The sequence below is a fragment of the Drosophila busckii genome, chromosome 2L (assembly GCF_011750605.1).
Source record: "Drosophila busckii strain San Diego stock center, stock number 13000-0081.31 chromosome 2L, ASM1175060v1, whole genome shotgun sequence".
Classification (NCBI taxonomy): Eukaryota; Metazoa; Arthropoda; class Insecta; order Diptera; family Drosophilidae; genus Drosophila; species Drosophila busckii.
Genome location: NC_046604.1, coordinates 11191531 through 11207810, shown reverse-complemented (window position 1 = coordinate 11207810; position 16280 = coordinate 11191531). Strand labels below are relative to the sequence as shown.

The following is a 16280-nucleotide window of genomic DNA, read 5'->3' as shown; positions in this document are numbered from 1 at the left end:
CTGTTCAAAAGTTTTGCTCAAAGTGCAGTTCACATTGCAAACGTTTCTTTAAGCTACAGCAACAGCTTCAAGTTTACTTTAAACTGCATTCATTTTAAACTAATTTTAGTTAAAAAGATGTTTATGTAAAATATATATAAAAAAACTTTAAATTAACTTTTTTTAACCAAACCCACTGATAATCCATTCCCATTAAATATACACAGACTCAGAGCTTTTGATATTATTCCCTACAGTTTTATGCTTACCAAGCATAAAAAATTAGTTTCAAAAAGAAGTTCTGTGCATAGTTTTCCAAATAGAATTTTTGGAATTTGTACTATTTTTTTATAAAAATGCATCACTCACCTCACTCATTAAATTCATGTTAAAACTATTTTTGGTATACCCCCGCATAAAAAAAAATAAATAAATGAATTTATTCGTTTGCGAAACTGTTTCAATGATATCATATAAATACCCTTTGTATTAATATTCATTGGAATATTCATATCTTTGAGTTTTACGCAAATATAAATAAATATAATTAATATATATGCAAGGTTAGACAAAATAATTTATTTTAATTTTAAATAAATTCATTTTGTTGCATTTTAAAAGTTTACATTTACATTAAATAACAATATGCTCTGTAATTCTTCGAATTATTTTCTTGGGTATTCAAGCTAAGTATATAAGCAGTTGCAATCGGTATTGCCTTTCAGTAGTGCGAAAAAAAAGTGAAGAATTTCAAAAAAAATGTATGCACAGGCTCAACTGAAAGAAGCATTTGATAAAGATGAATATCAGAAATTTAACGAAGCATTGGAATTGGGAGCAAGTGCCAATCTTTGTTGCTACGAGGATGTTTCGGGTAATATGACGAGCATCTATGAGCTGGCATTGATCACTGAAGATAGCGCTCATTACATCAAAGCTTGCCTTAACCATGGATGTGATGTAAACTATGTAAGTGGGAAAAAAGCGTCTTTTATATTCAGGGTTTCATTAGAAATGTAATTAGACAAGCTATTATTTAGCTCCTAATATTTGAAATGAATAAGCGAACTGAGTTGCTGACTATGGTGAGTTACAAAAACTTATAAAAGTTTTTCGAAATATATGTAGAAAATGGGGGGTTCACTTAATACGTAAGTGTAAAAATGTAAGTGTATATGGAGGATTTAAATTAAAACTTGTTTGTGGGCTTGTAAAAGGTTTTTTCCCCTATAATACCTAAAGGTACCCCGCTAAATATTCTCTATCAATGCATCGATGTTCAAATATTTTTGGATACCCTTCCTTGACCGAATAAGTAGTAATTTTGATAGGGAAATCGAAATCAACCTTTTCACCCTTATATTTACATAAAAAATTTAAACCTTTTAAGTAATAATAAGTGACTTGAAAGAGAATAGGAGCATTAATAATAAATTTTATATTTTAGATAAACCCGCAGCTAAACAAGGCGGCAATTCACTATGCTATAGTGTCGCTAGATAGTATTAACTTGCAAGTATTACTAAACCATAATCACAAGGTGAATGTAGAGTATGTAGAGTGTCTATGAACAGCAGACGCCCTTGATTAGGTTGGCTAAAAGCTTAACCTCGAGTAATGCAGGTAACACTATCAAGCTCTTCAAAGAGTTAATTGATTATGACGCATCGCTGGAGGCAAAGGATGATCAGGAAAAGACAGCCTTCGAATATGTGCTGGAAAATGAAGAGTTAGGTCCACAGCAACGAGCGACCATTCTACAAACGTTTATAGAAAACCAAACGCTTAGCACTGAAAACCATCACCTGGCATTGAAATTTATATGCGATGCAAAAATTGAAACAAACTATATGACATTAGTACGTGCGCTATTGGGCTTAAATGAAAAGGAACTATCACATCAATTGCAGGATTTTCAGCGAAGGATAAGCGATTGGAAGCTTTACAGAATACAGATCGCGCTGCTGCAGACGTATAGAAAGGAACAGCTGGAGAGCGCGCTAGATGCGCTGCTTCTAACTGTGCCCTGGTCGCAGAAGGAAGATTATATTAAAAGTGATGGAGGCGGCCATATTCGCGGACTGCTGGAAAGTGGTGTGGCAAGTTGGAAAATGCTGTAGAAAGAATTCCACTGTTTCAGGGGAGGACAGAATTCAGCTATTGAACGCACTGATTCAGCGCTCACCTCGGTGTGAGGATCGCGAGGAATATGAGGGCAGCCTGGACTTGTTATTGGGTCATAATTATTGCTGCATTGATGATCCCATTGATGAGCAGCATAATACTTCGCTTCATTTGGCCGTACAGCAAGACAATGAACTAGCCGTACGTTTGCTGTTGGATCGGGGCGCCAGCTTGACCTGCTCCAATAAACAAAAGCAGTTTCCCTTGGCTAACATGCCTGTCGATCTTCTGCAGCAGCATTTTGATGACTGCCTCGACTCAAGCGGCAAACACGGCACCGAGGACTTTGAGCTGACTCTGCAATATAAAAACTTTTGTACAGCAGACGAATCGTCTGCATTGGTGCCCATACTCTATATGGCCAGATGTAAGGAGCTGCAGAAGCTGCTGCATCATCCATTGATTGGTAGTCTGCTGCAAATCAAGTGGCAGCGCCTGAGAAGCTTATTCTATATACATTTTATCATCTCATTGGTATACAGTGTCGCCCTCATGGCCCAAGTGCTTTTGCGTTTTCCCAATCGAAATGAGTCCGCGCTTTTCGATGGATTTCTATGGATCTATGGATTTGAGCTCATCTGCTGGGCCATTATGGTCTATAATCTGCTCAATATGATCTCCTCCTATTTTCTCAGCAGACATCGCCCACATTGGCTTGAGGCCGCACTTATCTTCATTACATTTCTTAACTCGGACTTTCTGAAATTCTCGCACGACTGGCAGCTGCTTCATTGCCTGTTGGTCGCCATCATGCTCATGGACACTTAAATCTGGATCCGGCAAGATCGGTGGAATGCCCAATACGCATCCATAGCCACGCATGTTCACATGCTGTAGCTTGGTGGCGCGCAACTTTCCTGACGAGCTTTGCTCATTCACTCCGTTTTGCTGGGCCACCATTTGGACTTAATATTTTACATACTCTTTGGCCAGAGACTGAACAGCTTCCTCCGGCATGAGAAGTTCCTAACACACACTAAGCCCAGCAGCACTTTTCCTTAAAACGTTCATCATGTTCTGGGGTCAATACGATGAGTCAGACTTTATTAACGTCTACAGTACACTGGTGGTGCTCAGCTTTATGCTCTTGGCCATGATATTGAGCAATTTGTTGAGCGGCTTGGCTGTGCACGATACAAAGGTAAGCTCAGATTTTTAATTTCGTTGAAAAATTGTATAAATGGTTAATGTATGTAACATGGAGAACGAGGCGTGGCACAGCCTATAAAGTATATATAGTTTAAGTATATATTAAGACAAGTTCAAGCTGATTGAACCTTGTCCGTCCGTCCGCCTGTCTGTCTGCCTGTATGAGCAACAAGATCTCAACGAATATAGCTCTATATCTAGCAAATATATTTGAAACTTGTTTTAGTTCTTTACCGATGCAAAGCTATTCCCCTTCCTTCCACGAAATTTAATTTAAAAAAACTGTTTTTTAACTATTTCTTCCTAAATAATATTTATTAATTTCTACTTATTTTCCTTAATTTTTCTTTGTATTTTTATTGTAATTATTTGGGCATTGCAGACTGTACGCGCAAATATGATATATGCCACTATATGTCGCACTGATATCTTAAACCGCTACGACTGCGTCTTGAGACATATTTGGAAACGTGCCAAGTGGCTAGAGCGAATTTTCAACTGGATTTTCCGCATACGCAGTAAAGGCAACTATGGCATGGTTTGCATATATCCCCAGCTGGAAAATCGAGCTGAGGCATACAAGAATCATCTATTTGATCCAAGTTTATTCTACAAACTTAAGAGATATAGAATGACCGCACCGTTAAAAAAAGAAATAGATGCTGAAAGTAATCATGATATTGAGAGCCATTTTAGGTTTACAATGGACGATGAAATTGTTCAGCGTGTGCTGAGAATTATTGCACTTAAATCAAAGAGGAACAGAGAGGATCTAAAATCAAAAGCTAAAGACAATCAGATTAAGGATATCCAACTTCATCTCAGTCTATTTCAGAAAAATCTACAAGAACTTTTGGAAGCTAAGGGCGAGATTCAGAATAATCTCAAAGAAATAAAAAAGTGCATTGATCTGAAATCTTAAATCTTAAAAAAAGTCAAATTTTCGAGAAGTTAGTTTAGCATAATTACTTATTATTTATTATAATTTTAATTTTTTTGTTTGCAATATGTAATGTAATGTATGTAATAATTCAATAAAAAATATTTCGTCTATTATTTTCCGCTGATATTAATTAACACAATTATTAAAATAAAAATTTTTTGTCTATGTAAACGAGTTGACTAATAATGAGTTGTTCTGGAAAGTTGCATTATTTTAAATTATTTTCAATTACTAATGAATTGCGATTACAAATATTTGAAGTATAATTCGAGATTGCTAAAAAAAAACATTTGAATTATTTTTGATTTTTCTTTTTAAACAAATCTTGTAAGTAATTGTAAATTTGTAAACTGCTATATATAATCGCTAGTAATATTTTCGATTATACTAACTGATTGTTTATACTAAAAAAAACCTCAAGTCAAATGAAATCTATTTTTTCATAGAGTTTGTTAAAATGTGAAAATATATTTTATTTCAAAGAAGCTGCAGACGTTGCATACAAAAGTCAGTTCTATGAGTTTACTCTCTCTCTCTCTCTCTTATGCTTTCTTCTAACCTCTGCGACCGCCTTTGCGTCTTCTGAACGAGTTGCGATAACGCAGACCAGAACGACGACCACAACATATAATATATAAAAAATCTGTTTGGCTTACTAACCACAATAAAATACTTTTACAAAATTTCTCGGTATAGTTTGCAAAATAGAATTTGTGGAATTTTTTATGAGATCAGTTCATAATTGAGTAGATGACTTTTCTATAAAAGATTTAAAAATCAATCTCTGCACTTTCTGGTGTCAGCCATGGCTGCTTCTCTCATACATCATTTATAAAAAATATATAAGAAATGTATAAAAAATTAATCATTAAGTTTGCTGGTATGACCCATAAATTCGCATAAATTCGATAAATAAAATAAAAATGAGACATGGCATGCATAAATTCGATTGCGAAATAGTTTTAATGATATATAAATAAATACCCTGTATATTTAATTAACTAATATATTATTAATGATAATTGAAATGTTTAAAAAATTATACATAAAAAAAAAAAAAAATTTAGTTTGTTCGAAAACATAAGCATTAAATTTTTACATTGAGTTTTAATAACAATATGCTCTTTATGCTATTTTCTTGGGTAACTAACTAACTATATAAGACGTCGAAATGTGTATAGTGCTGCATAAGTGCAAAAACAGTGAAATATAATTGAAAATAAAAAATGCCCTCCGTCGCACAAGCTCGACTCAAAGAGGCATTCGATAAAAATGATATTTCTAATTTTGTGGATGCTTTGCAGTTAGGAGCAAATGCAAATTTGTGTTACTACATGGATGGACGGGGCAATCGGTCGAGCTTCTTTGAGTGTGCTTTGGTCAGCAGCCAAAGCCATAAGTTCATTAGAGCTTGCCTTGATGCTGGATGTGATGTAAATTATGTAAGTGAGAAACATTATACAAAAATGTTATATATTACATATAAAAAGTAATACCAAGTGGTTAATCGATATACATATATTTTAGATAAACCCGAAGCTAAACAAGCCGGCAATTCACTATGTAATAGAATCACTAGATTTATCAAACTTTTGCGCATTAGTGAAATATAAGAAAGAACAAGTGAATTTAGATTGTGTCTATAAATCAATGACGCCCCTAATTAGACTAGCTAGAAGCCTCACAGCTAAGAACGCAGCTGAAGTGAGCAAGCTTATGAGATATTTATTAGAATGTGGCGCTTCACCGGAGCTGCTGGATTATCGCCAAAGAACGGCCATGCATTATGTGTGGAGCAATAAAGAACTAAGCACTGAACAACGAGCAAAATTGCTGCTACACTTTTTAGCACACCCAGCGCTGAGCCTAGAAGATTATCAGCTGGCGCTGAAATTTATATTGAAGAACATCAAGTTGAGTGGCGGAACAGTTAAATGCTATAAGCGATTAGTGCGTGCACTGTTGGGCTTAAATGAAAAGCAACTTGTAGCTAAATTGCACGAGTTTGAGAAAATAATTAGCGATTGGCAGCTGTTCCATATGCAGATGGCGCTGCTTTTGACGTATGTGGAGCAACAGCTGGAGAGCGCATTGGATACGCTATTGCTTACCATGCCGCTGTCGCAGAAGCAACAAAATATGCAAATATTGGAGGCAGCCATAGACAGGCAGTGTTGGAAAGCGCTGCAGCGACTTGACGAATGGGCGCTGGAGGAAATACAAACGCAGGATAAGTGTAATTTGTTCAAGGCGCTAGTGGCGCAAACACCGCGTTGTGTGGATCAAGCGGCGTATGCGCAATGCATGGAAATGCTGTTGGGCTGGATTGAACGCATTGATGAGACAATCGATGATGACACTTTACTACACGTTGCCGCACAGCATGAGAATGCGCTGGCCATGCGCCTGCTGCTGCAACATGGCGCCAGCTTGGCTCACTTCAATGCTCAACGCGAGCTTGCGCTGCTCAACATTCCGCTCGAGCTCTTGGAGCAGCATTTCGATGACTGCCTCAGCACGCGCGGCAAACTGGGCAGCAAAGACTTTGAGCTCACTTTGCAATATAAAAACTTTTGTACAGCCGACGAATCGTCTGCCTTAGCGCCAATACTCTATATAGCCAAATGTGAGAAGCTGCACCAGCTGCTGCAGCATCCGTTGATTGATAGTCTGCTGCAAATCAAGTGGCAACGTCTGGGCAGCTTGTTCTACATGCATTTCCTAATCCTCTTGCTGTACAGTGCTGCACTCATAGCCCAAGTGCTGCTGCGTTTTCCCAAGCACACTGAGCACTTGTATTTCATCTATGCAGCCGAAATCATCTGCTGCACCATTATGCTGTACAATCTGCTTAATATGATCTTCTCCTATGCGACCACCAGACTACGTCCAAATTGGCTTGAGGTCGCACTTTTACTGATTACATTGCTCAACTCGCAGTTTCTTAGTCTAACGCTCGACTGGCAGCGCTTCATTGCCGTTGTCGCCATCATGCTCATGACCTTAAATCTGGTCCAGCAAATCGGCGGCCTGCCCATACGCTCCATAGCCACGCATGTTCACATGCTGTACTTGGTGGCGCGCAACTTCCTGATGAGCTTTGCTCATTACTCCGTTTTGCTGGCCACATTTGACTTTCTTTTAATACTTTTGCCAGAAGTGACAAAGGCGCGCCTATCGTAGATCTGACTCAGAGTAATCATCACACAGCGAGCGAGCGGACACGCGAGCAATAAACTTTGCGCGACAAGAGCGGAGGCCACTACACCATTTCAGATCTCTGGGAAATAGAATGTGAACAGACGTATAAAACATCTACAGGTTACCAGCCTCGGAGATAGGTCGCGCATTGTCGCGATGCCTATACATTGCCAACATTTGCGCAATACTATACGACGACAAGTTCACGCTTATGGTTAGTCCACACATCACCGGAACAGCCTCACATCACTTAGGAGCTATTAAATGTATATTATAGTAGAGGTACACACGCACCCACACGGTTCAAGTATAACCCATTACTCACAAGTATATTCATCTATGATATATCTGTCAAACAGCACTCATATGACGATTCTGGGTGCGCTTGCTAATTTTACAACTATTGCGTAATGCATATTATTTATAAGAAGCTACAAAAATGTCGGAGCTATGAGCAGACTAGTATCGACTAAATATCCACATGTCGTAATTACACTTGTACTGACAGTCACTGGATTTGAGTCTCTAGGGCAAAATTCTTTTTGGGTTTTTTTTTTTGTGTCAATACTTTGCCTGGTTATCGACTATGCACACTATGAGCATCATTTGCGATAGTGGAGACAGTCCTGATTGACAATGCTGAGAGTCGAAGGTCTGTCATAGCTAGAAGGCACTTTCGAATCCTTGCTCAGGACACCACTAAAGGGAGTCTATGACTAACTCTATTTTCCTAATAGTGTCCCAGAAAAACTCTAGCACGTGATGGCCATATAAAAAATGGATTTCACCAAGACTCAGCACAGTTTGGACAGTACTGGTCTATACCCACACGAACCGGCTTTCGATTGTTATAATAGTAGTGCCTGACACTCACGCGCATCCAACCTATAGAATAATACAAATATCGAGCAAGCAGCGGCAGTTAAAACAGCAGAGAGGGACACAGATGATTGGAGCTATTCAATGAGACGATGATAGAGCAGATCTGTCGCCGTGCGCTCACGGAATTATGTGCCGCGAGAGAAATAAGTGTCAGCCGGTAAAGGAAATGTAGAACACTTTCTCACGCTTAACGGAGAAGCAGCTCGACACTATCTGCACAAATAGGAGCGCATCAAGAAATTATACGATCATGGTACAACATCATTGAAAAACGCAACTATTGCGCATAGATATGATGGACAGATAACAGTAGCTACACGACACGTTGGCAATGCTAGAGAAAAGGAGTTACATTAGTAAAGCTCTGGGCTACATGATGTCTCACGAGACGACAATATTATATGTATGTATCATCTATATATCTGAAGATGCCATGATGATGCGACCATATGTAATAAGTCGCTTTGGTTATAGAATGATTTATACGTAGAGTCAGTTGGCACCTGTAGGATCTATGAGATATATATCTACTTTCTATGCCCTTTCCAGAGGAACTGACAGTTGTGAAACATAAACTATAATTATCTTGAGTTAGAAAAAAAATATTTGTAATTGAAATTTTGTAGTTTCAAAAATAAACTAATGAATAGTTTCCCATTTAGCTCAATTACTAATTATCGGGAAAACATTCTTTGAATTATTTTCGACTATTTGAAATTATTTTGGATTCTAATTGGTTGGCTTGATATCAAATATTAGTTTCAAAATTAAAATAATTTATATTACATAAAATAATTATTTTCTTATTTGTAATTGCAATCGCTAGTAATATTTTCGATTATACTAAAAACACCTCAAGTCAAATGAAATCTATTTTTTTTCATAGAGTTTGTTAAAATGTGAAAATATATTTTCAAAGAAGCTGCAGACGTTGCATACAAAAGTCAGTTCTACACTCTCTCTTAAGCTCTCTTCTAACCTCTGCGAGCGCCATTGCGTCTTCTGAACGAGTTGCGACGACGCGGACCAGAGCGACGGCCACGACCGCCACGACCGCCACGTCCACCACGTCGAGCGCCACCACGACGTCCGCCACGACGACGAGAGCGACGCACGACGCGTCTGGCACGTGCATCGTCCTCGCTGTAGACGCCTGAACTCTGTCTGCCCGCATTGAACTGCGCAGCAGCGTGGGCCAGCGAATCCAGCTCTTGTTGATGATCTACCACGCCCTCTTCATCGACGGAGGCGGGCAGCTTGCTGTCATCTTCATCGGCTTGCACGATCGTGTTGCGTGCCACGGCGACGCGACGCGGACTGGCTGCCTCTGTGGCAAGCAGCAAGCAGCAAAGTGCGGCAAGCGCAAAGATCAAGGCACATTTGGCTGACATGTTCGACTCGTTGGAACTCTGTAAGTATTTGTGATGCTTTTGTTGCGACATCGCATGCGTTTTATAGTGCCGCACGCTGCATGCCACACAGCAGCTGTTTAAATGTTTGTGCCACAGACAGTGGCATGGCCAGCTGTGTTTGTTGTTGCAAGTCTAAAGTCTATTGTCTATGCTATTAATTCGATCTTTTGTTTGCTGCAGCTACTTGCCAACTACTTGCCCCACGGCCAGCAGCGTCTGCTGCTGCCACAGATAATTGCTTTCTGCTGCTGCTGCTGCTGCTCTTGTTTCTGCTCAATTGCAAAGCAAACACGCTAACGCTAACGCTAACTCGTTTTAACAAACGGAAAATATAACTTAAAAGCAAAAAAAAGTAAAACGTAAATAATCGAATTGTGCACAAAAGCGTTTTTGCCAACACCCAGCCCTGGCAACACCCACGGCACCACTTTGGCTGCTGCTGCTGCAGTTTGCTTTAATGTTCTGCTAATGTTCCTCTGGCGGTTGTAAGCAGCCAGCACTACAAACAGAGACAGAGAAGCAAATAGAGCGAGAGAGACAAACAAATTGAATTCAATTTCAGCCACTTCAGCTGCTTTAAAACAATTTGTTTAGCTATAAATAACTATTTAATATATTTTATGCTTTTCTGCATGCTAAATAAATTTCAAAAATATACATAAATATTTTTAGCTTTAACTAAAGAGTTCATTCAATTAATGTATTAAGCATTTGGTAATTATTCAAATAATCATGCAGCATATATTTTTATTTGAGTAACTTAACTGAACCTAAATATTTATAATTTATTGATTATATAAGTTTAAAGCGGAAGAAGTTGTATATAATTTTTAATTTGAATTATATTTATTATATTTATAATTTCTAGATAATATTTGGTACTCTACAATTCGTTAAAACATAATTTTAAATTTTTAGGCGATTTATTATATTATAAATTTCTAATAATATTTGACTTAAAAAATTTTGTTAGATTCAAATGTCTATTATTTTTATATATTTATTTAACATTTTTCTGATGAAAACACACTGAGCAATCAAAATATTATAATATTAGTTATCAAAGCAAATCTAATTCATTGTAACTCAACTCAAAAATTGCAAGCATTTAATTTTCAATTCAAATGTTAGCTTTTCGCCGATTTGCAAGTTTTCTTTACACTTTTTGGCACTAACTCGCATTTCAAGCAGCAGCAGCAGCAGCCAGCGACTATTAAAAAATGCTGAACAAACAGCTGGCAGCGATTTGCTTGCGCCTTGCTTGAAATGAATTACAAATTGACGCCGACAGCAAAGAGAGCAGCACATAAAGGATAATGCAGTAAAAGCAGCAGCAGCAGCAGCACCCACATTCAGTTGCAAATATACTAGCAGAGTATTTTGTAGTATTTTCGGGCAAGTTGCCAGCAGCAATCAAACATATTTATTGCGCTTAAGCGAGTTGCCAATAATTTGTGCTTTGACAGCTGCTGCTGCTGCACGTGCAGCAAGCGGAAATCACGTGGCAAGCATTTGTTGAAATGATTTACAACTGTTTATTATTTAGTTCCAAAATAGCAGCTGCAAATTTGTGCTAATTTTTCATCTTTAAAAGCGCGCTCTACATATAAATTGAATTTATGCTCAAAATTGTTGCCATGACTGCAAAACTTAATTAAGAGCAGCTTATTGTTTAAGCAATGAAAATATTTTTAGCTCACAATTGAGCGAGTTGAGCTAAGAAAATAAGTGAAGTAAATGCAAAAGTTAGCAAAAAAAATTATTTAAAGGGACTTTGGACTATTGTAGTTAGGCATATATTCAACTAAATAATAATATATAAATTTCTAAAGTGATTTCTGTTACTTAATTTTTGTATAATAGATATATACTTTAAGATTTTATAGCATTACGGCTGTCAAAAAATACTGAAGCTGCCTCTGGCTTTGATAAGCAAGTTTTTAATGCTTAAATTCTATTTTGTTAGATTGTTGCAATCTATATGACAAAGATTAAAACTAATTAAACGTTGTTATTGCCAGATAACAAATGAAATGCAAGATATTAAATGGGCGCAATGAATTCGCAGTGCGTTAGTCGAAATGTACGAGAGCGAAGAATTGATTAGCTGCTCCACTTTGCCGTTGGTGCGTTTGCGATTTAGTGGAGCAAAGAATCTGCCACTGCAAAAGGATTGGAGCAAACGTTGGTGTGCAGTTCCGCAACGATTCAGAGATGACTTTGTGCAACGCATACGTGAGTTTGATACACGTCACGACGATGTCTATTTGGTGTCCTATCTGAAAACAGGCTCCACCTGGCTGCAGGAGCTGGCCTGGCTGCTGCTGAATCAACTGGACTTTGAGCTGGCCAAAAGCAGTTACGCCTGGCAGCGTAGTCATTACTTAGAGTAAGCAATTAAGCAGTTAGTTAAGCATTATTTATTCTCTAATTTTATTTAAGGCACTCAACGGTGTCGCAGCGCGACTTTGATTCGGTTGCGCAGTGTGAGCAAATGGCAAGTCCACGTCTAATCAAGTCGCATCTGCCTGCGCATTTGCTGCCATCTCAAGTGTGGCAACATGGACGTCGCATCATCTATGTGGCGCGCAATCCCAAGGACGTGCTAGTGTCCAGCTATCACTTTTTTACTGGCGTCGGCTTGTGGCGCGGTGACATGGCAACTTTTATTGAAGAATTTATCGCAGATAAATTGCTGTTCACTTCATATTTGCAGCATTTGATCGAATTTTGGCACATGCGCCATGAGTCAAATATTTTCTTTGTTACATATGAAGAAATGCAGCGTGATTTGGGCCAAGTTATAAACAAATTGGCCAATTTTCTTGAAGTTGGTAACTTAAGTGCAGCACAAATAAATCAACTGCTGCAGCATCTTTCCTTTAAGCAGATGAAAGGTAAGCAAAAGACTCAACTAAATTCGATATAAGCAAAGATTCAAGTCTTAGTCAACTTTGTGTATTTATTAATTTATTTATGGCAAATTTATTAATTGGAATTTTTTTATTTATTTCAAATTTGTAATACTTTTTTTAAATTTAAAACTTAAATTTTCATTTGATTTACTTTGTAAATTCATTTTAAAAATAATTTTTAAAAATTTGCAACACCCTGTATATTGCTTTAACACAATTTCTTACTTTACGCAGTCACCAAGTACAGCAATCTAACCGGTTTGTTCAAAGATGCAACTAAGACCAGCGAAGATTTTGAGTAAGCCTAACCAACTTATTTAGCTTAAATACTTATAAATATATTTCTTACATTAGATTCATGCGTCGCGGCATTATTGGTGCCTACAAAGATGAATTAACAGCAGAGCAAAGACTGGATCTGGATCAATGGATTGCAAACTTTTTGCAGCAGTACAATCTCAAGGAAAGTGATATTTTTGGTCAAATATAAATTGTTTAAACTTTATTGCAGCTCTTAAGCTATAATTACATATACTATATGCTGATAAAAATTGCAACAATGTAAGCACTGATAACAAAACAAGATTAGAAATTCGCTTAGCTCTTATCTTCGAAATGTGTAACTTACCTAGGTTCAGATAATTTGGCATATTGACTGATTATAAAAATAAATATGAGTACGCTTAGTACTTAGTTTTGAATTTTGACTAGGATTTAATTTTTAAATATTTTTTTTTTAAATAAATAAAATTTTTGTATATATTTTTTAACTTTTTTAAAATAATGCCCATAAAAAAATGTGAATAATTTAAAATAACTTAGGAAACTAGCAGCAGTAATTAATTTAATTAAATATATTTGCTATTTAATGCATGAGCAGTGTTTCATATAAATTTAAAATTACAGCTTGCTCTAAATAGAGGCATAAAGTATATTTTAAAATATTTATTTTTAAACTGCAACAAAATCTTTCTAACTACTGATTTGAGACCTAAATCTCTAACAGACGTTGCTATATTTATTTCAAAATCATGAATATCTAAGTGTTAAGCTTGCTAAAAATCATTGACTTTAGCTCTATGTAAATTTGTTTACTTAAGCGCTGCTGCTTGCAACTGAATTGGCTTCGATTTTTTCGGTAGCTTTAGCTGATTTAAATGCTAAAGTGCACGATTATCATTTCGATTTTGTGTGTGTGTGTGTTGGTAGCGCATGAATTATTCATGGGCACTTACTTATGCGGCATCAAAGTGACTTTGGAGCCAATAGTTGCATCAATTTCCATATTGAGCAAGTCATATGGCTTATGAAAAATCAAATATGTTTCGTCAGTCAATGTTAGTTGGATAATGTTGCACAAATTAAAGTAATTTCCTGTAAAAATAAGTTCTTCCGCTCAAGTCGCATAAAAGTTGTGACAATTGTTATTTTAGCACACATACAAGTGAAAGAGATAGAGCTAGAGAGTGAGAGAGAGAGTGAGTGAGTGGTAGCGGAGATAAACACAAATTACTGTCGATTTCATTTTACGCCTTGAGCAAAGAAACTTTACTATGATGCGAAAATCTGTGCCCATTGTCACGCGAGTTGCGACGACAACGAACGCAACTGAATGTCTGTAGCACTTGAAGCAATTCCTTGTAGTCCTGTCTGCTGCGCTAGCTTCATTCTCATTGTTGTTGCTTGAAATTCGATAAGGCGACATACAGTGAGACGCACAGACAGACGGACGGACGAACGAACGGACGGATAGAAAACCTGGAAGCAATTTGCGCATAAACGTTTCACAACGATAAAATTTACAGTTTTTGTTTATTTTTCTATCAGATGCTGACAAAACAGCAACCAAACCCCAGCACAGCCAGCGCAGCCACCAGGCAAAACCTTTTGAAATTCTTTGTTTACCTTGTATTTTTTTCTCTCTCTTTCTTTTCGTCGGATTCGAATTAAATTCTTTTTACCATTTGTTGATATGCTTAAGCTATTGTCAGCGACAGTTGACATTGAAGATGATCTATATGCGGCAAAAACATATTTATGTCCTTTGAAGTGCCAACTTACTTATGTGCTGGAAAATTGAATTTAACAAAACAGTGGACAATTGTGAGTAAAGAATTATCACAAAGTAGTATCGCAATTGTCATTAAAGATTTAGAAAAGAATTTTAAAATTTAATTTAAAATTTAAAAGAATATCATTTTTTTGCAATTTAATTAATTTGAGCAATATTATATATACAAAAATAAAATAATAACAGCAAATAGAACAAAAATAGAGAAATAATCTTCAAGAAATTGTTATTTAAATTAACGATTTATACCAGGATTTGAAAATTTCATTTAAAATTTAAAAGAATATTTTTTTTTGGTTTGTAAGTTTTAAAAAAATAGTAATTAATGCAATTTAATTAATTTGAGCTATATATATAAATTAAATAACAACAGCAAATAGAACAAAATTCCAAAATTAGGCTGCACAAAATTTTTAAATGATTTAAAACGTAGCGTTTATTTTCTAAATGCTAAAGCCATTTAACATTATAAATAGTAAATTAAATTTTGATTTGAAGTTAATCACACAATTGAAACATGAACTACATTTTAAAACTTTTTGCAGATTGCCCAACAAATATTTTCAATGTTTAATAAACATAAAATATTTTATTTATTTATTTGTTAACTGTATTCTATATATGAAACTGTTGAATATAAACAAGCAGTTGAAGCTTATAAATTGTCTAACTTTTAGCTATTTCTAGCATTTTTTGTATTATTAATTTAGCTATGAATTTCAAACACAGAATTCTAACTGATGCTAGTTTTATGTAGCATACTTTTAGGTTGCTTGAACATTTCTTATTTGTTATACACATAAATATTAATAAGTTTACTAACTTTTAATACAATTTTAGCAAATAGTATTGCTAAGCACGAACTGCGTCTATGCTAAAAGCTTTGCTTTATGACAATTGCAATTGCAATGGGCTCGTGATTTGAGAGCAAATGATTTAGAAAATGATTTATGGCGCATTGAACTAATTACCACAATAATGCAGGCAGGCGGGCAGGCGCTGCATGCTGAGCCAATACCACGGCCATAAGGCAAAAAGCCAAAACAGAAAGCTGTTGACAATTGTCAACGTTTTGTTGTGCGTGTGTGTGTGTGTGTGTGTGTGTGACATTAATGGCGCCAACATCAGTTTATGCGGCGCAACAGCAGCAGCAGCATTTGTTTCAACTGGAAAAGCCTGTTGCCAAATCTTTTTTCCCCCGCGAGTGCAGCGCATCAATCTCCAACAGCAGCTGCCTGTCGCTCAGCATTTCTCTCTCTCTGTCTCTCTCTTTCTCTGTTTGGCGTAACGCGTATTAATAACGCATCAATTATAATTTTCACTTTGGCAGGCAACGCCCTCAAACAAGTTGACAAGCAAATGCGTTTTAGTTATGTGATTTGTGTTGTTGCCAGCATCTGATTGTTGTTGTTGCCACATGCCACATGTAACCATTTTTGTAATGACAATGTAACCAATACACACACACACAGACACACATAAAATCGTATTTTATTTTCAGTTAGTCAAGAAAAACCGAAAAACATTTTGTGCAATGCACAATT

At 36.5% G+C, this 16280-nt stretch overlaps 4 protein-coding genes across 4 annotated transcripts; 3 read left to right on the top strand and 1 right to left on the bottom strand.

Annotated features, from left to right (window-relative positions):
• The first annotated feature begins 738 nt into the window (after positions 1-738).
• On the top strand, positions 739-2931 carry LOC108608406 (transient receptor potential cation channel protein painless). Its single transcript, XM_033294924.1, has 4 exons — positions 739-948; positions 1427-1519; positions 1617-2082; positions 2120-2931. The coding sequence occupies exons 1-4, from the start codon at positions 739-741 to the stop codon at positions 2929-2931; spliced, it is 1581 nt and encodes a 526-aa protein (XP_033150815.1).
• A 3370-nt stretch (positions 2932-6301) lies between these two features.
• Positions 6302-7438, top strand: LOC117135049 (transient receptor potential cation channel protein painless-like). The gene has a single exon (XM_033294923.1). It carries the CDS (start codon positions 6302-6304, stop codon positions 7436-7438), a length of 1137 nt encoding a protein of 378 aa, XP_033150814.1.
• Positions 7439-9312: 1874 nt separating this feature from the next.
• On the bottom strand, positions 9313-9780 carry LOC108608417 (protein nemuri). Its single transcript, XM_017999780.1, has one exon. The coding sequence runs from the start codon at positions 9778-9780 to the stop codon at positions 9313-9315; it is 468 nt and encodes a 155-aa protein (XP_017855269.1).
• A 2051-nt stretch (positions 9781-11831) lies between these two features.
• LOC108608423 (luciferin sulfotransferase) lies at positions 11832-13196 on the top strand. The gene is made up of 4 exons (XM_017999793.2): positions 11832-12139; positions 12193-12647; positions 12900-12963; positions 13020-13196. The coding sequence occupies exons 1-4, from the start codon at positions 11832-11834 to the stop codon at positions 13153-13155; spliced, it is 963 nt and encodes a 320-aa protein (XP_017855282.2). The 3' UTR covers positions 13156-13196.
• Positions 13197-16280: the final 3084 nt, after the last annotated feature.